Source organism: Maniola jurtina, chromosome 11 (assembly GCF_905333055.1).
Source record: "Maniola jurtina chromosome 11, ilManJurt1.1, whole genome shotgun sequence".
Taxonomy (NCBI): domain Eukaryota; kingdom Metazoa; phylum Arthropoda; class Insecta; order Lepidoptera; family Nymphalidae; genus Maniola; species Maniola jurtina.
In genome coordinates, this window is record NC_060039.1 from 11688384 (window position 1) to 11708972 (window position 20589).

The 20589-nt window shown below is 37.0% G+C and overlaps 2 protein-coding genes across 3 annotated transcripts; one reads left to right on the forward strand and one right to left on the reverse strand.

Moving 5' to 3' along the window:
* Nucleotides 1-800: 800 nt before the first annotated feature.
* On the reverse strand, nucleotides 801-4713 carry LOC123869279 (PIH1 domain-containing protein 1-like). The gene is made up of 5 exons (XM_045912124.1): nucleotides 4430-4713; nucleotides 3880-3955; nucleotides 3005-3579; nucleotides 2293-2436; nucleotides 801-880 (listed from the first exon to the last, which is right to left on the reverse strand). The coding sequence occupies exons 1-5, from the start codon at nucleotides 4496-4498 to the stop codon at nucleotides 848-850; spliced, it is 897 nt and encodes a 298-aa protein (XP_045768080.1). The 5' UTR covers nucleotides 4499-4713; the 3' UTR covers nucleotides 801-847.
* Nucleotides 4714-5439: 726 nt separating this feature from the next.
* On the forward strand, nucleotides 5440-14940 carry LOC123869278 (ell-associated factor Eaf). Of its 2 annotated transcripts, none has more exons than XM_045912122.1 (9): nucleotides 5440-5644; nucleotides 6973-7091; nucleotides 8408-8500; nucleotides 9656-9794; nucleotides 10487-10605; nucleotides 11322-11436; nucleotides 12312-12729; nucleotides 12987-13107; nucleotides 13651-14940. In XM_045912122.1, the coding sequence occupies exons 2-9, from the start codon at nucleotides 6995-6997 to the stop codon at nucleotides 13731-13733; spliced, it is 1185 nt and encodes a 394-aa protein (XP_045768078.1). In that variant the 5' UTR covers nucleotides 5440-5644; nucleotides 6973-6994; the 3' UTR covers nucleotides 13734-14940. The 2 variants fall into 2 exon arrangements, with proteins under 2 accessions (XP_045768078.1, XP_045768077.1); XM_045912121.1 differs by having other exon boundaries at nucleotides 5441-5644; nucleotides 12984-13107.
* Nucleotides 14941-20589: the final 5649 nt, after the last annotated feature.

Sequence of the window (20589 nt, forward strand, 5' to 3'; positions counted from 1 at the left end):
ATGTGCATTTATAATATTGGTTAAGTAGATAATGGTGCCGATTCTGTCTTTTTCTAAACTAAATTTAGAGTGTCTGTCTTTTTCTTTTTAGTATTGCTAAAAGAGGACAGAACATGAATTTTACATTTAGACTATATCTATGATTAGACTAAATTTTAGTGCACGCTACAAATTTAAACAATAGACTCGCGACTGGCAGCTAAAGTCACGAGGTTTGACCGCTCTAAATTAAATTTAAAACTGTCAAATTGTCTATCCTTTTCATATTACATTAGTAAGAAAAGGATGCTACTCTAAAATTTAGTTGTGCTCAGAATCAGTACCAATAATAAGTATAATGTTTATATCCAAACCTCGCAATGTTATTTGATGTACATTTTAGTGTGGTAGGAATGAAAATTGGTGGCTAGTGTCCGACAGAAGGTCGATGTCTGGCCGAAGTCGAATAATCAGCTATCGCACTAACTGCTGGCCGAAGCCGAAGCCAAAGATTTAATAACCCTTTTGGCCAAAACTTCGGCCCATTTTGGCCAAAACTTCGGCCCATTTTGGCCAAAACTTCGGCCCATTTTAGCCGAAAAGCGACGGCTCGATCGGAAACTTGGTGGCTGAGGTCGCGTCTCATGAGGATAATATGTGATAATAATTTTAGTTTTAATCTTAAGTGTGCAATTTTTATATTAGTCTTAAAACAGTGGCCATCAATCTATAATCACACTCTTTTTTACAATCGATAATCTAGGATCAGCTCAATCATAGTGGATTTATATTTTTAATGTTTCAACAAAAACACCTTGTTCTTTAAATTTTTTATTTATTAATAGTAACTAATACAAGAATAATAACTTTAATGTATAATAGGCATCTTCACATACAACATCTGAAACAAATAAAAAATTGTTGAATCTCATATTGTATTTTATTTTAACCATTTTATTCATACATTCTGATATCTAATTTAATACATTCTGATACTTCTAGGGCAGTAGTGAGTGATGTGTTCTATAAGCGAGAGGCCCAGAGTTCAATTTCCAGCAAGCACTACACTACAGCTGTGATAACCTAGTGGTTAGAACATCCGCCTCCTAATCAGAGGTCAGGGGTTCGATCCCGGGCACGCACCGCAAACTTTTCAGTTATGTGTGTTTTAAGTAATTAAATTTCACTTGCTTTAACGGTGAAGAAAAACATCGTGAGGAAACCTGCATGCCTGAGAGTTCTCATGGGTTCTCAAAGGTGTGTGAACTCTGCCAATCTGCATTGGGCCAGCGTGGCAGACTATGGCCTAAACCCTTCTCATTCTGAGAGGAGACCCGTACTCAGTAGTGGGCCGGCAATGGGTTGATCATGATGATGATGATGACTATACTATAAGCATAATTTTTAATTTTTTCTAGTCAGTGTGAGAATGGCCGTGGTAAATTGTGCCCTGCAGGCAAAGCCGTGTCTCCAAGTGATTTCGCGTTGCGGTACGATGGAGTATTGAACCGATTAAGTATTATATTATGAGTTTAACAAAATGCTACTTATACCATTCCGGGTTAGCCAGTTTCCACCTTTGATTGCATCATCACTTAATATAAGGTGAGATTGCATTCAACGGTGTCATTGAATTACAAGTGTACCTAAATTAAAAATTTATAACATCCCCGACAAGTAAAGGTTACAGTAACTAGAAAAGAGCTGATAATTTTCAAACGGCTGAATCGATTTTCTTAGATTATAGCTAAGAACACTCTCGATCAAGCTACCTTTCAAACACAAAAAACTAAATTAAAATCGGTTCATTAGTTTAGGAGCTACGATGCCACAGACAGATACACACATCAAACTTATAACACCCCTCTTTTTGGGTCGGGGGTTAAAAATATTATTTACTAATTAAATCAATTTTTAAACGTGCAAATGAAGCCCTCTCATATAATCCAACTTGATATAACGGAAACCCCACTTTCAAATCATGTTGCGCTATCGCAACTCAATGTTGTTGGTAGAATAAAACAGCACCAGAAAGTTAGCTTAACTGAGCACAGATGATGCTCCATAATTTACAGCATGAAAGGGGAGAACATTTATTGCAATGCTCACTAAACTAAGAAATTTTCACAACTCCCTCCTAGCTCTCCGGCCATAATCAGATATGGCCGGAGAGCTGATCGCAGATGGACATATTGGAAACAAAAAAAATTATCACAGCACAGCGCAGCATAGCTCAATTGGTCACCCTAAGGGTTGCAAATTGGTACAGAACCCTAAAGATATGAAGAAAAGCAAGCAATATGCATTACTCACATCCTTATTCCTGTTCAACTGAGCATCCACTATATCCTGATCGACGCTGCAGGGTAGAAAGAAATCCACTGATTCAAACAGACCCTTGGAATCCAAAACCAGCCTGTCTTCTCCTATTTCCAGGTTCAAATCTTTTAGTTCAACCTGAAATATCATTTTTTAAACTTTCAAAGGAATGTAAAATTATATACATACTAGTCAAATACTCTTGAAGTTATTACCACAGAAAGGTGCTTACTGAAATTTTGTGATCCCAAAATCTTCTCTTAATTTTTTTTAAGGAAGCAAGTTTTTAAGTAAGGCGAAAGTTAATTAATAAAAAGTGGTCCAGTATTCTCAGAACACATCTAGTCCATACACATTACACATGCTAGATCTAAAAACTTTGACGCGCAATAACAGATGTATGAGATTTGTAGTAAAAACTGTTTGTGAAAAGGTTTTTTGAACAAAACTCATAATGCCAAACCAAAAAAAAAACAATTTTTTTCAACTTGCTTTTCGTGTTCAAGAAATACTCTGATTTTTTTTTTTCAAAATTAAAATTGCCTCTGCTAGTAGGTTTCTATAACAAGACTTTTAAATTTATAGCTTAAGTTGTTCTTATGATTATGTTTAAAATAGATATGAGTTGTAACCCAGATAGACAGAATAGATGAAACTATAAGAGTTCCTTGTTTACTATAGATACTAAAAAGCAACTAATACTTACTGATGCTGGTACCATAAATTCAGCCAGCAAATACTCAATCTCCCCTGTGGGAGGTTCCCGTCTCAGTCGGTACACAAATTCCCTCTTCTTAGCAGGTGCTAGCTCACTAATCTTTGCAGGCTTTTGGATTTCCTCTATCAACGGTTTTGCTTTCTCTTCACACTTCTTTACATCCCTAATCTGAATTCTGTGAGACTGCAAAGTACCAATAGACTTTCTGTTTTTCAGTACAGTGAATTTTTGCATGTCCAATTCAAACTGATACTTATCCTGCAACCCCTCAAAGACTACAGTTAAGAAAAACGTTTGAAATAAGTCATCTTTTTCAATTTTTGAAAAGAACTCTGGGTTTATTGCGACATCGTAGACTGTTGCTGGTGCTCCAGATTTGTCCTGCTCTGTTCTTCCTTCGCCAATGCTCATGGGAACTCTATAGCTTGATGGGTCGTCAGAGTTGAGGATCTGCATTAACTCTGCATTGCTGATGTCTACAGGACTGGGTATGGCTTCAGTAAGACAAATGTTGACAAACACCTTCTTGTTGTCCGGTTTTGTGAATGTCTTGACACAGAAGCCTGTAAAAGGTATGCTTTTGTCTATTATTGTCACTACATAAGACACAACAATCATCTCAAAAACTATGAACAGAATTTATATGTACAATCATTTAAATAATATGTACATGTTGCTCATGACTTTGTCTATCTGGCTATAAAAGTCTACACATTATAATAAAAATATAAAAATCCTCCTGTGAGTTTGAATTTCCAGGATAAAAAGTAGTTTATATCTCTCTCTGGGATCAGTTAATATAAAAAAGTAAAAAACAAATAGACACACTTTCGTATTTATATTTGTATGGACTAACATAATACCTGGTCGAGGTTTTACAGTTTGCGAAGGTACTGTGTCAGCTAGTAACTTATTAAGTTCTTCCTCCACAGGATTTTCCTGTAAAAGAATACAAACATATACATAAGGTATGATAGCGTACAAATATAGGTGCACTGTGTATTCCCTCACTCTCATAGTCACTCTCATGGGTCAGCATTCTGTCACAAGTCACAACTGGAATGAGATCAGGACGCAGGTTCATTACTCAATAGTGTAACTCTGAGGTACTGGGTATTATTTATACTACTAAGAATATATTGACAGAGAAATCTGTTAGCTTTTTGGCTCAATGGACTCATGACTTGCAAGTGAATCAGCTAGCGGCTAAACCAACTAGGTGGATACATGATTGTACATACCTACTATAAAATAAGGTGAACATAGATGATTACCAATTATTATTGGGAATCTTATCAGGTACCTATCTAAGACAAGCATTTGTACTACTATGCTGGACATTATTCAGCAGGTTCCAAACAAGCTTTTGATTCTTTAATTCTGAAATAGCTGCAATAAGTAAAATGTACTTACTTTAACGATTCTCATGTTATTTTCCATAATTGTTGGATCTACTTCCAATGTTATTGACTTTTTTTTCATTGTTTTGGTCGCTATAGTAACTTTGCTTGGCTTGACAATATGTGAAAACTTTTAAAATGTTTTAAGTTTTATAAAATAAAACAAAACAATACTAATTTTTGCTAAATTTAGTGAATTTTTCTTGGAGATTGGAGAATCGAGACGAGATGTAATTTCGGCAAAAAACTTTGTTTCTGTCGGTTGCCCAATAAAAACACGATTTTTTGACAGTTTGACACATAGATAATATACTGACACTTGACAGTTGACAGTTGAATTCGAACTATCGGATTTAGTCTTATTGAAAACTATCGATGTATCGACATTTTGTTTTCGATATATCAAAAAATTTTTTGGTGATTATTTGGTTTAAAATATTTCGACGTTTTGTTGATATTAGTAAGTATCAAAATTACAATCACTATTGCAAACTGATTTTCAAAAATGCACTATCATGATTCCAACTAGGTCAACGAGAAATACCTTAAAGGTTTTCTTGACAGACACGACAAACGGACAGATAGACAGACAGACGACAAAATGAGCCTATAAAGGTTCTTTTTTTCCTTTTGAGGTACGGAATCCGAAAAACGCATTAGCAGCACTATGCCATGTCAATATTGATGACCAAAGACCACAGAGTAGATCAAATCAAATCAATGATGAAATCGAAACATTGACCCTGCTCTACTGAACCACGAAATATATTGTGAACTAAAGGACTTTCACTTCATTGATGGATGTTACACTTTAAAAAAAATTCTAGTAAGAAATGATCAATAAGTTTTTTTTAGCTAACTTGTTTTACGGCTCTTGACTCTAGCCTCAGTAAGAAAAGACGTTCAAATGACACGGAAGTAACTACAGTGATATTATGAATTGAAATGAAATGAATCGAAGTAAAAATCGCTAAATTGTGTACACTTGAATCGATTTCCATAAAAATCGAATCATAATGAGCATCCCTAGCTCTACTCTAGCCGTCATGTCAGAGAAGTAGGTCGAAAAAGTGGTAGTCAATGTCTCAATGTCTAAATTTCGGATTATTTCACTTTACATTAATTAATATTCCTTTCTGTAATGCAAAGTTTTGCAAAATCGCCTTGATTATGAGTTTGGTTGATAAATCTTAGACAACAAGTAACCTTGGTGGAAGAATACTCAAAGGTATAGTATGCAGAATAAAAATTATTCATTTGCCATATTTTGTCCATTTGAACGTATTTTAATGAGACTTATCAGTGGGGTGATACCTGTTTCGAAAGTAGTAGTTGTAGGCAAAAACACGGGACGCAGTAAGTTAAAGAATATAAAGATTTGCCTTCAATAGAACGAAAATAAGATCCCTTGTTGGCTGGATCGAAGTGAATGTAATACGTATGCATAATAGTAATCGTTAGAAAAACAATACCTTTGAATAAGTTTCTGTAATAAAATTACGAACTTGTGAATCAGTTGTAAGCTGTTGTAATTTTTTCACAATAATTTATTATCAGTATCTTGTCAAATATAGTTACCTATAGTCAATTTAATTAATATATCCAATATTGTTTATTAATTAAAGATAAGTAAGTAATAAACTGAAATCTCCACTTTTATTCTTAGGCTGAGTGTTATGAATTATGTAATTTGCTTTATTTATTTCATTCCCAGTGGATATTAGGTAGTCAAACAATTCAATGAAAGTAAAATAAATCCATGAATTTTTCTTAACTTTTAATAAATTTATTTCTATGCTATACCATATGAGCTTAATATGAGGTGGTTATTTTGAAATTACAGACAGACACTTCAATTTATCTATTTGTATAGATATAGATTTCATTTCATTTACTTATATTGAAAATAAATAAAATTGGAATTTATAAGAATTACAATCTATCTACCTACTTAATTTAACAATCATCTGCTTGGTCCCAGGTTTTTAATTTCTGAATATCTTTCCTTTTACAACCCTTTCTTATTGAAGTTCTATTTTATGGAAAATCTACATGCAAAATATCAAGTTTCTAGATCCTACAGTTTGAGCTGTATGTTGATATCACTAAGTCAGTTTCTCCTTTTGTGTAAATTGTTTTTCTGGATAAAAACTAAATTCTAATGTTAAACATAATTAGTTTTTTTTTAAATATTGTTTCAGGTTCTATATTAATAACTAACTTTTGCCCGTGACTTTGACCCAGGGACTACACTTTCAAACCCCTTTACCCCCTTAGAGATTGAATTTTTGAAAATATTTTCTTAATGTTTAGGTCATAATAGCTATCTGCATGCTAATTTCAACCTGATCCATACAGTAGTTTGAGCTGTGCATTGATAGATCAGTCAGTCAGTCTGTCAGCTTTTCCTTTTATATATTTAGTTAATGCATCCTCTGATTACAATTTTCAAAATTATTTAATGGACTTACAGTAAACATCTAGTTACAATTTTATACTGAAGTATAGAATATATATATACACATTAATCCAATAAGTCTCTTCTTTTCACATCAGACATATGGCATAAGCAGTAAAGATGGCGGATAAGCACAGTCTGAACTATGACGTGAGGGAGCTGAAGTTAGGGGCAAGTTTTACCAACAACAAAGCCTCGCAGTATCACACTATCAAATGTAAGTAGCATGTTTGTTTCACCTTACATAATCATCATCTCAATCCAGCATGGGAAGGGCTTAGGCAATAGTCCATCATCTAGATTGGTACACTTCACACCTTTGAGACTAACAACAATACCGTCTTGTAGTAACTCATTCATCGTCATTATCAACTGATAGATGCCCACTGCTGGATATAGGTTTAGCTCTTGTATTTTCCACAGTCTCCTTTGTCTTGCTTAGCTTGAATCCAGTGGCTCCCCTCGACTCATTTGATGTTGGGTCCACCAAGGAGGAGGTTTTCGTATATTGTACTAGCTAAAGCCCGCGACTTCGTTCGCGTGGATGCAGGTTTTTTAAAATTCCCGTGGGAACTCTTTGATTTTTCAGGATAAAAAGTAGCCTATGTGCTAATCCAGGGTATAATCTATCTCCATTCTAAATTTCAGCCCAATCCGTCCAGTAGTTTTTGCGTGAAGGAGTAACAAACATACACACACACACACACACACACACACACACACACATACAAACTTTCTCCTTTATAATATTAAGTGTGATTAACATTTGTTACAAAAAAATATTTAATATTTTTTACGCCAAAATGTTACGAAAAAAAATGTTTAATTTTTTTATAATTTTTTTTACTTATAAGAATTATCAAAAATGAAGTGACAGTTCATCGCAAGTGCTCTACTGAGCACGGGTCTCCATTTCAATATCTTTCAATATTTACCGACACTCAACTTCACAAATAAATCAAATTGCAGTCCTGAAGAACAAATAATTGAGACAAAATAATAAAACTAGACAGTGTAAGACTAATGACCATTAAAAAATGATTCAGTGATGAAAAAACGCGTTACAAAATATTGATTATAAAATTCATGTATTGCAACAAAGATATTAAACAATATTAAACAATGCGTTAAAAAACAAAAATAACGAAGCAATGATAAAAAAATGTTGTAGTTACTTGCTCGGTGAGCATCCATGTGATAAAAATAGTGGGACTGTTGAAATGCTCGTCTCTCTAAAATTACTATATTTTGTATTAAATATGATCCTTGATAAAAAAATAATATCCTGAATACCTTTTTACATTCCAAATAATATTGAATAGTTATTATTTGACACCACTACTGGAGACCCCAAGGTCTATCGGTTTTTCAAATTAAATTCCCTGTCCATTGCCACTTCAGCTTGGCAACTCGTCCAGCTATGTTCGTTACTCTGGTTCTCCTACAGTTCTATTTCTGATTTCATCAGGCCCTGCTAAGCTGCGGTCAAAACAGCTCATGATTATTATTGTATCACTTATTTTTTATTTTCAGACGATTTCAAGCCAGCTTCAGTGGATGTCAACAAGATGGCAACAGTGGATGTAGGAACTAATAATCAAGTGACTGTAACCGTGCCACATTTAGGTAAACAACATTTTCAAAATGTATTACTATATATCTATACATATTATAGTAAAATTGTAGAAAAGTGGTGTCTGTACAATGGAAATATATAAAAAAAAGTAGCAGGGGTTGTTATTATATCGATGCCGAACCCGAAATTGTAATTAATTTTTTTTTGTCTGTTTGTCTGTGTGTTTGTGCACGCTAATATCAGAAACGGCTTATTTGATTTAGATACGGGTTTCACTAATATATTGTAGTAAGCAACACATTTAGTGTTTATTTCATGTCAATCGGTTTATAAATAAAAAAGTTATGTCAATTTAAAGAATCACGGCGAACATTCACTATTCCACGCGAACGAAGTCGCGGGCACAGCTAGTTTTATTATATATCCTAAAGGTAAGACTTCTTCTAAAGGTGAACGCACACTAATTCGAGCCAAACGAGTGGAACGAAACTAGTTTTGCAATTCTGTAAATGAAACCTCGCACACTTCCCTTCGGACGATTCGACGCGGGGAAGTGTGCGAGATTACATGAGATTCCATATCGAGTTGTCTTGTTTGGCTCAGATTAGTGTGTGATCACCTTTAGAGTAATGTGAAAGTTACTTCCATCCGAAAAAAGATCTGAGTTACTCTCAAGTTGCGCCTAGAATAGTTTTACTTCTAAAATCTGGCCAAGCTCGAGTCCGACTGGCGCACCGAGGGCTCGGTACCTTGGTAGAATAAATAATTTTGTTGATTAAATTATCTCCAACTGCTAATGTAAATTTGTAATCGCAAAAACATATAACTACAAATTACTTGAGGATTTTTGGTTTTGTTTCTTTATCTGTGCTCAAGGTCTTGTCTCAACCTTTCTTCCTGCCTTATTTCATGTTTCTATATCAACAAAAAGTATGCTATAAGTTTTGTTTCATATGCGAGTGTCAAAATTTATGCAGAATGAATTGTCATTAACTTAGAAGTTTATTCTTTTTACAACTTTAAAGGTCCAAAGATCCAAGTACATATTTGATTAATTTCAATTTGATACCTACTTCTCTGAGGAAAAGGATACTGCCAGACAAACAGACAACAAAGTGATTAAATAAGGGCATCTTTTTAGTTTTTTATTTTTACGTTTTGAGGTACGGAATCCTAAAAATACACGTGAAATTTTTGATTGGTAGATGGCGCTGGGGTTCCGCAGACGGTATTCAAGGGGAGTCAGAGACCTTACACAAAAGAATGCGTGCTGATCATTGATAGAGTTACAGGAGAGATCACGCTGGAAAAGTTATCCAGCAACATACAAGTCAAGAAGACCAGGTAAATCTATATCACTAAATATTATAAAACATTCCTTTTGTTGAGTTTGTCTGTCTCTGCTTCTCAATATTACAAACTAATGTTGGAGTTTTCATTAAAATTTTCACTAACAAGTAGAAATATTGGAATTTAGATTCTAGGTTATGCCCACAACTTCGTTTTGTGGATTTTTTGGTTTTAAAAATGTCAGAACTCTTTAGTCCATTTAGTTAGGTAGTTCGAAATACCGAAAACTAACTGACTAGCAGCTAGCCTGAGCAAGGATGTGAGCTATGTCTATACCAAATTTTGTCAAAATTGGTGGGCAGTGAAAAGGATTTTGCTAAGTATCTTTCTTTCGAAAATTGCTAATCTCTTTTCTTCTTACTCAGCCAGGGCCAGACACATAAGAGTTTTATAGAGAAGGAGTTTAGTCATGTGAGTAAGGCCCGGTATCCACATAAGCGGAGAGGAGAGGAGGTGTATTCAGTTGACCAATCAGATTCATAATAGATGATGTGAAAAAAATTGTCATGTCATCTTTTAAAAATCTGATAGTTTGACTGTACACATACCGCTTTGGTGGATACCGGGTCTAAGGCTGGTTGAATAAAAGTTTTGTAGAGGAGTTTGGTTGTTTGGCTAAGAAATTCGAGGCAAAAAGCTTTGCACTTATAATATATCCAGCCAAAATTTAATTATTTCTTTTCCAGACAAGAAACAAGCCAGAAGCCGCGGCCATTGACGCCCGTCACGACGGATTTCATGAACACCACTCAACGTTCCACGTCCCGCACTCGTGTCACCACCAACAAGCGCACTAACAACCAAGGTGTGTTATACCCCAGCCGTAGGCGAGGATTTTAAATAATCTGAGAGTTTTTTGATGCATAAATTTTGTGAGCTCACTTGCTATATTTGCTCTGTATCAACTGTCTGCATGTCAAAAGTAGGATTTTAGTCCTTGTACTTTTGGCATGACAGTTGACACATAGAACAATGCACTTTGAGGCTGAATGCACAGTTTGGAAATCCAACTGTGTTTGACCGAAGGTCGAATTCTGGCCGAAGCCAATGGATTAATAGCTCTAAGAAATTCGTTTCAAAATTGGTTGTCTTGTTGAACGAAATAATGTCAGTTAAAATACTTATTTACTTAAAAGTAATTTAACAATCACAATCAGTCTCAGATTTTCTCAACAAGTGTGAAACTAGAATAGCAAATAAAGCTCGCTCTCGCGCATTCGTAACAATTTGTTTGTTGTTGAAAAAACAGTTCGGAGCTTGCTTAGAAACCTTCGGCATCTGCCAAAACTTCGGCCCAAAGCCGAAGGTTTGCCCGAAGGTGGGTTTTGGGGCCAAAGGTGGCCGAACCCGAAGGTTTAATTGGACACTGCTAAGCTAAAATGACTTGTAATGGTATACAATAAAACATCCTTCTGTACCTTGAAGGATTAATTGTTCTATGTGCTACTGAAATGGCCGCCAAACAGAGCAGCTGTTTGAGGCCGCCATCTTGGAAACATAATGTCAAAGTGGTCTTGTCAGGCGCCGGCAACGCGCAGTCGAGCGGGCAGGCGCGCTTCAACAGCAGCGCGCAGAAGCCGCAGAACAACATGATGCGCTCCCCGCCGCGCGTCAAGACCTCGCCGCCACAGGCGCCGTGAGTACACTGAAACTTCTATAAGAACGAAAAACGCCCTGCTGGCATCAGTATACAAGTTTCAAAAAGCTATTGAAAGTATGCTCCTGAAAAAAAACCCGGCCAAGTGCGAGTCAGATTCGCGCACTGAGGGTTCCATACTCAGGTATTTTTTCCAACATTTTGCACGATAAATCAAAAACTACTTATACATAAAAATAAATAAAAATCTGTTTTAGAATGTACAGGAAACCCCATTATGATACCCCACTTGGTATAGTTATATTACTTTGAAAAACGAAAATACTAATCATATTTGTTCCTGACCACATGTTAATTTTTTTTTTGTGATGTAACCATAAATTCAGTTTTCGGATTTTTTTCCTTTGTGCTATAAGACTTACCTACCTGCCAAATTTCATGATTCTAGGTCAACGGGAAGTACCCTGTAAGTTTTCTTGACAGACAGGACAGATGAACAGACGGACAACAAAGTGATTCTATAAGGGTTCCGTTTTTTCTTTTGAGGTACGGAACCCTAAAAACGCCCTGCCGGTATCAGTATGCAAGTTTAAAAAAAGTAAAAGTGCTGTTAAAAGTATGCTCCTGTAAAAAAAGCAAATTACACAATCGAAGACTATTACTCTATTCAGGTTCTTTTATCATTTACATAAAAGAGCGTGGATTTGACTCGCTCCATTATTGGGCGGCACTGCAAGTATAATAATGATAATGGAATAAATGCAAAGAGCAACTGCCGAGTTTCTTATTGGTTCTTCTCGTTTGGAAGGGCATTCCGAACCAGTGGTAGATCCGTTGACGATAACAACACTGCTAAAAGTTTATTCAAGTAAAGAATCTTTCTATTTATTCTTAATTGCATATTTATTTGACAGATGGTCGGGAGGCGGCAACAGTACGCACGCATCGCTCCCTATGATAGGGTTGGACGACGCGCTCGCCGGCACCTCGCCTCCGTCCGCTCCCGCCCACAATGCCCATGTACCCGCCCACAACGCCCACGGGCCACCTCACAACTCCCACGGGCCTGCCCACAACTCCCACGTGCCTGCCCACAACTCCCACGTGCCTACCCACAACGCCCACGCTCCTGCTCATAATGCCCACAACGCTCACGCGCCTGTCCATAACTCCCATGCGTCCACTCACAACGTCCACGTGCCTGCCCACAACGCCCATGCACCTGCACATGTCGTCCACAACGCCCACGTGCCCGCCCATGCCCCGCACGTGCCAGCGCCGGCGCGTCATTTGCCACCGCCAGCGTCAATACCGCCGCCGCCGGCGAATACAGTAAGCTAGATATCAAAACCTTTACAAATATAAAAGGATAAACTGACATATAAAATTAAATAACTAGGTCTAGAAACTTATAGATTTTGCATTATTGTAGGCTTTTTCTTTAGCATTGTTCCACTCTAAAGGATTTTTAGAAATTTCTTCCGAGCGAAGCTATAATATTTGGATCTAAATCTTTATTTCCCTCCAAAAACGAATAAAATATTGTTGCGTATTGCATTCGGATTTAAATGTTTATTTATATTCAGCAGCCGCAAGCCCCGCGACAGGACGACAGCTCGTCCAGCTCCTCCAGTGATAGCGATAGCGGCAGCGGCAGCGACAGCGATAGCGACGATAACGACTCTAGCGCGCAGCAGTCGCTCCCTAACGGTACGTACGAGCCTCAAGACGTCTGCTCGCCCAACTCTTCTAGCGGTAGCGATAGCGCTGTTGCGCACTAATGATACGTATATTACGCGACATGTTGCAATGGCAATCGAGGTATGAGGCGGGGGGGACACCCCGCAGCGGGGTAGCGCGGGGAATGTGTGGGTATGCGGAGCGTTCCCACCCCGGTTGCCACAGGTTGACCTGTCGCGCACTGTACATGGTACGTACTACGTACATACAAGCGATAACACTACAGTTCGTCCAGCTCAAAGTTCCCACGGGATCTTTAAAACGTTCCCTCTAAGTCCCCTCATAGCTTTAATTTTAAATTGATTTTATCACCTCACCTGTTCGAATTTCAAAGTTACCAGGTTAAAAAAAACTTGATCTGATTCGCGAAACTCTTATTAATGGGAGACCAAGAACTATCTAACGCTTTAACCAAGTGTAGAAGCAGTGTATAGTTGTGGAGGAAAATAGAACTGTTTATAAAAATACACATGGTTTTATATTGGTTTATTTGAAATTGAATACTCTTTCCAGGTACCGCAAGCAATACCGCCCTCCCAACTGACGTGCTCAACGACGACCTGTGCCTCTCCGAGTCGGGCAGCGACTCCGACTGACCCCCGCACACTCGCGCCTCCTTCCCCCACAGATACCATATCCTATAGCGTTAACAGCTCGTTCACACAGCCTGCGTAAGCGTAGACGTAGCACGTACCATTGCGTTCTAATGTATGGAACTGTATGAAACATGGCACACCGCTTGCGTAAAGCGTGGACGGATGCGTAACCCGGTGTGTTAGAGGTTTACGTGAGTCGCTACGCACGTGACACGTGTACGCAATTGGTGTGAATCGGCCTTAACTCTCCAGAGGGTTCGACCTCTCCTTCCTATGTAAACCCTGCAAGCGTCTTTTTAACCTCGTTAAGTTTTACAAAATCTCTATGGGAGTTCTTTCTTTCTCTGTTGTAAAGAAATCGTGGCAAACGTCTGTGTGTGAATCAAATTTTCTCATTTTTAAGACTCTGTACCCGAAGGTCTCCGCTGTTCGTCCGTCTTTCAGTTTGTCAGCGGGCTGTATCTCATGAACTGGAACAGATACTTGACATTTGACTCTTGCTACGTTTTACATACACTGGGCTTGATCGAATGGTTAAAGCGCAAACACATTACTGTGATATGGAATTCGGGTTATGTCAAACAAAAATTGTGTTCTTTGAAGCTGTCAAAATAAGTGTCAAAAAAGTGACGCTGGACATCAAGTTGTAATCAAGAAAGAGTTTCAGCCCGCAAACATTTTTGTTCGGAATGTTCTGTCTCCTCTCGTTGCAGGAGCAGCTATAAATATGCTTAATATAAAAGAAAAAAAGAAAGACAATATACTATATCTATTACTTTATTTAGAGTACTATCTTGATATTAAAGACAGCAAATACCATTTCTAATACTTTGTTATGCGGTTGCAACGCACACGCGGTAATGTGTCTGTAGCTTTATTTTCGTACATAAACTGCGCTAGTGTTCTGTCTGTTTATTTTGAGTATAGTCATTTGTAAGTTTACTGTGCCTGTTTTTTTTTTTTGTCGAATCAAACAAGCCCACGTTCGCACGGGCGCTTTTTTAACGCACGATTAAAAAGCGTCAAAAAATATGAAAATTAATGCTTGTGTGTTCGGATACTATGTGCTCGTGCATCGTTTGTACAAATATTGCTGTAAGCACTTGCGTGAAGGATTCTGACATAGTACCTACCATCAACATGGCCCGCGTGTCTTTCAAACAAATCACAATACGATTTGAAAAAGCCATTGCATTGGCATTAACTAGTGAAAAATTATAATATCGTTTTTTTTGTTGGATATTCAAAACACGGCTGCAAGGGTTATTTATAATACCTATCAAAAGCGGTTTTTTTAATGTATTTAAACCGAACGTTTTTTTAAATGCGCGTTAAAAAAGCTCTAGTGTGTACAGATCTATACATATAATTTTAATGAAAACTTATTATGTATGGCAATAAAATTAGATTTTAATATAATAATCGTCTTCTCAATGTTTGTGATTTTTGTACATAAAAAGAACTTCGTTACTCTGTGATTTCTTTTCGTGAAACATGCTTTTATTGTATTTTTAATGTTCTTTATAGAGAGAGAGGCGGCGAGGGCCAGACCTTCGTTATTTTATTAAAAAAAAGATTCCGACGAATTGAGAACCTCCTCCTTTTTTGAAGTCGGTTAAAAAGCTGAAAGTGTCTCTGCGTATTGTCCCCAACACAGGGAAGAACGATCATAATACCAGTAATAATACCTATCCTTACTCTGCGTTAAAAGGCTAACTTGTTAGCCTAAAATGTTGAGTATATACCAAGCGAAAAAAGATGTTATGTGAAATACTTACGGTCTCAACAAAAACTTTGAAGCGTGGTTTAATTTTAAACGCACGTTAAACACGATTATCCCATAAAAAGCGTGTGTTTAAGTTCAGTTAAGACCGCGCCTAAAGTTTTTGTAAAAAGACAGTTAATGTTTAAGTGAAACTTACAAATGTAAACGAAAACATACAATTACTTAAGGGTAGGTTTAAGCGTGTATCATAAACGGAATATTATTGTGCCTCAAGTGAATATAGAAGATATATTTTTATTTTATGCCAATTTTTTAACTAGTGTTAAGTGCGTTGCGCTCGCCGTCGCAAGCGGTTGAGCATTAAACATCTATGAATTATGCAATAAATTATTATATAATGAAAAAGAACCCGGTGTTTTATTATTTTTAGGGTTCTGTACCTCAAAAGGAAAAACGGAACCCTTATTGGATCACTTTGTTGTCTGTCTGTCTGTCGTGCCTGTCAAGAAACCTATAGGGTACTTTCCGTTGACCTAGAATCATGAAATTTGGTAGGTAGGTAGGTCATATAGCACAAGTACAGGAATAAATCTGAAAACCGTGAATTTGTGGTTACATCATTTAAAAATTAAAATGTTTCAATTTTCAAAATAATATTAAAACAAGTGGGGTATCATATGAAAGGGCTTTACTTGTACATCCTAAAACAGATTTTTATTTATTTTTATGTATAATAGTTTTTGATTTATCGTGCAAAATGTTGGAAAAAATATCCGAGTACGGAACCCTCAGTGCGCGAGTCTGGCTCGCATTTGGCCGGCAGACAGACAACAAATAGATTCCGTTTTTCCTTTTGAGGTTCGGTACCCTAAAAAACTCATAGAAGAAGTGGGATAAGAAGAAGGTAGCTTGGCTGTGTTCTCTGGGATGCTAGTATTTATGTACCTACCCACTTTTTAACCCCCGACCCAAAAAGAGGGGTGTTATAAGTTTGACGTGTGTATCTGTGTATCTGTGTATCTGTGTATCTGTCTGTGGCCTCGTAGCGCCTAAACGAATGAACCGATTTTAATTTAGTTTTTTTTGTTTGAAAGGTGGCTTGATCGAGAGTGTTCTTAGCTATAATCCAAAAAAATTGGTTCAGCCGTTTGGAAGTTATCAGCTCTTTTCTGGTTTTCTTATTACTTTTATCCCAGGACCACCAGAGGTTACGTATTTTCTGACACAGGAAATATGTACGATTGAGTAGTGTTAGTAAGTACTAAGAAAGCATGCCTAGCCTACGTGCTAGCTTGCTTAGACGACCAATTTTCAGGAATCTGATAATCAAGGTACATAACAACATTACTTACCTCACGTAAATTCGCCAAACTGATTTTTACGTATATTTTAGGCAATATCCTTAAAAATATGTCGCCAATACTCCCAGACACTTACTGCGTCGGCCGTATGCTTTGCAGACGCTTTAAAGCTCCCAAAATAAGTAATTACTTAACTGCACGTAAATTCTGATGCTCCATTTTTATATATGTCCACCAGACAACTATTTTAAAACCTTTTACAAGAAGACAGACCGATCCAGAGGGCCAATCATCCCCTAAATTCAATTTTAATGCCTCTGTGGGTTTGAGCGCGAGGGCATCGTTATCTACGCGCATGAGACTGAGTAAGACATGTATTAGGATATATTGACTTCTCTCTCACTCTCTTATAGTTTACTTATGTCAATTAATTATTAATATTAAAAAAATCTGCTAAAAATTAAAAAAATTGGCGAATTTACGTGAGGTAAGTAATGTTTTTATGTACCTTGATTACCTGATACCTGAAAATTGGCCGTCTAAGCAAGCTAGCAGGTCTGTAGGCATGCGTTCTTAGTACATAGTAACACTACTCAATCGTCCACATTTCGTTCGTCAGAAAATACGTGACGGCTGGTGGCCCTGGGATCTTTCACTATTGTAACAGAGGTTCATAATATTATGTCAATTGGCAAATTGTCAAGTTGTCAATATGGACGTTGCCTAGATACATAATTATTTATTTGAAAATAATGTTTTGGAAAACTCCGATACTTTGGATCGTAGGCGCGGAGTTTCTAATTTATAAAATATTATAATCACAGTTAAACGAGAAAACATTAATTCAATTATAATATCCAACAGTCAACCAAAGGCCACGAACAATCAACCCAAACCCAAACCATAGTCAAACTATTTTTAGGGTTCAGTAGGTATCTGTAGAAAAAAAAGATGTTGTAGGTAGCCTCGACTGTTGTAGTCGCGTAGGTGTGCATGGCACCATTAAATATCGTAGGAGGCGATGACCCTCCGCGCGGCTGAGGTTCCCGCATCGTAGTCGCTTTGTCGCGCAGGTTTGGATGATGCATTAGGCGCACCTTCTTTTTTAACCCCCGACCCAAAAAGAGGGGTGTTATAAGTTTGACGTGTGTATCTGTGTATCTGTGTATCTGTGTATCTGTGTATCTGTCTGTGGCCTCGTAGCGCCTAAACGAATGAACCGATTTTAATTTAGTTTTTTTTGTTTGAAAGGTGGCTTGATCGAGAGTGTTCTTAACTATAATCCAAAAAAATTGGTTCAGCCGTTTGGAAGTTATCAGCTCTTTTCTGGTTTTCTTATTACTTTTATCCCAGGACCACCAGAGGTTACGTATTTTCTGACACAGGAAATATGTACGATTGAGTAGTGTTAGTAAGTACTAAGAAAGCATGCCTAGCCTACGTGCTAGCTTGCTTAGACGGCCAATTTTCAGGAATCTGATAATCAAGGTACATAAAAACATTACTTACCTCACGTAAATTCGCCAAACTGATTTTTACGTATATTTTAGGCAATATCCTTAAAAATATGTCGCCAATACTCCCAGACACTTCCTCGTCGGCCGTATGCTTTGCAGACGCTTTAAAGCTCCCAAAATAAGTAATTACTTAACTGCACGTAAATTCTGATGCTCCATTTTTATATATGTCCACCAGACAACTATTTTAAAACCTTTTACAAGAAGACAGACCGATCCAGAGGGCCAATCATCCCCTAAATTCAATTTTAATGCCTCTGTGGGTTTGAGCGCGAGGGCATCGTTATCTACGCGCATGAGACTGAGTAAGACATGTATTAGGATATATTGACTTCTCTCTCACTCTCTTATAGTTTACTTATGTCAATTAATTATTAATATTAAAAAAAATCTGCTAAAAATTAAAAAAATTGGAGAATTTACGTGAGGTAAGTAATGTTTTTATGTACCTTGATTACCTGATACCTGAAAATTGGCCGTCTAAGCAAGCTAGCAGGTCTGTAGGCATGCGTTCTTAGTACATAGTAACACTACTCAATCGTCCACATTTCGTTCGTCAGAAAATACGTGACGGCTGGTGGCCCTGGGATCTTTCACTATTGTAACAGAGGTTCATAATATTATGTCAATTGGCAAATTGTCAAGTTGTCAATATGGACGTTGCCTAGATACATAATTATTTATTTGAAAATAATGTTTTGGAAAACTCCGATACTTTGGATCGTAGGCGCGGAGTTTCTAATTTATAAAATATTATAATCACAGTTAAACGAGAAAACATTAATTCAATTATAATATCCAACAGTCAACCAAAGGCCACGAACAATCAACCCAAACCCAAACCATAGTCAAACTATTTTTAGGGTTCAGTAGGTATCTGTAGAAAAAAAAGATGTTGTAGGTAGCCTCGACTGTTGTAGTCGCGTAGGTGTGCATGGCACCATTAAATATCGTAGGAGGCGATGACCCTCCGCGCGGCTGAGGTTCCCGCATCGTAGTCGCTTTGTCGCGCAGGTTTGGATGATGCATTAGGCGCACCTTCTTTTTATTTTATCTGCTTGAACTCAGCTTATTTACTTTGACAAAATACGTTTAAAATTCATCATCATCAGGATCGACCCATCGCCGGCTCACTACTGAGCACAAGTCTCCTCTCAGAATGAGAAGCTACCACACTGGCCAAGCACGTATTGGCACACCTCACGCACCATTGAGGGAGCATTATGGCCAACTCTCAAGCATGCAGGTTTCCTGACGGTGTTTTCCTTCACCACTTCGTTGTCTGTCTGTGTGTCATCTTTCAAGAGAATCAAAACTTATAAATTGGGTACTTCCCGTTTACGTAGAATCATGAAAGGCAGGTAGCAATATCTTATAGCCCAAGCACTCTACTCCTGTGGCCCAAGTAAAGAGAAAAATCCGACAACTGAATTGTCATTACATAAAAAAAAACTTGTACGGAACTCTTCATGTGTGAGGCAGACTCGCACTTGACCGGTTTTTGAAAGTTATGTCAAATAAAAATTTGACATGCAATAACAAACAAAATGAAATACAAGCCACTTTATTCCTTATTTCATCGGGTGAAAGTCGATTTCAATTTAATCGTAGGTATATCTTGAAAAGCGAACTATTATACGACTACGTAAAATGGGTACATTTTTAAAGCAACGACATGTTAGAAACAGATATTTCTTTTTGGTCGTTTTAAACTATGTGAGTCATTCAGATAATTCTTGATTTAGTGATGTTCGGTCAAAAATATTTCATGGAACGTATAATTAACATAACATTGATGTTACTTTTGAAGAGATATTAGCTGCCTTATTGGATTTATATTATTATAGAAATTGGGTTTTAGAATGGTACAAATAAACGGTAATTTATGAATAAAGTTTAAAAAGCGTGAAATAAAAATTAAATTAAAAATTTAAAAAACCCCCGACACATAAACCTCTAAAAAGTAAAAAAATAATAGGTAAATATGTATGGGCCCTTTAAGAATAGTATAAATAGTAAAGTTTTATCCAAGCGCTCGTTGCGTCGGGGGACCGCTAAAGACTCTTTCTACAACAGATGACTTTCATAGTTTATCATAGGTAGCGGTCCCCTGGCGCAACGAACGCTTGGATAAAACTTTACTATTTATACTATTCTTAAAGGGCCCATACATATTTACCTATTATTTTTTTACTTTTTAGAGGTTTATGTGTCGGGGGTTTTTTAAATTTTTAATTTAATTTTTATATCTTGGTTTATTTTATGTCTCCCTAGTTATTAAAATTTAACCAACAAGTCATACATTATTTAGG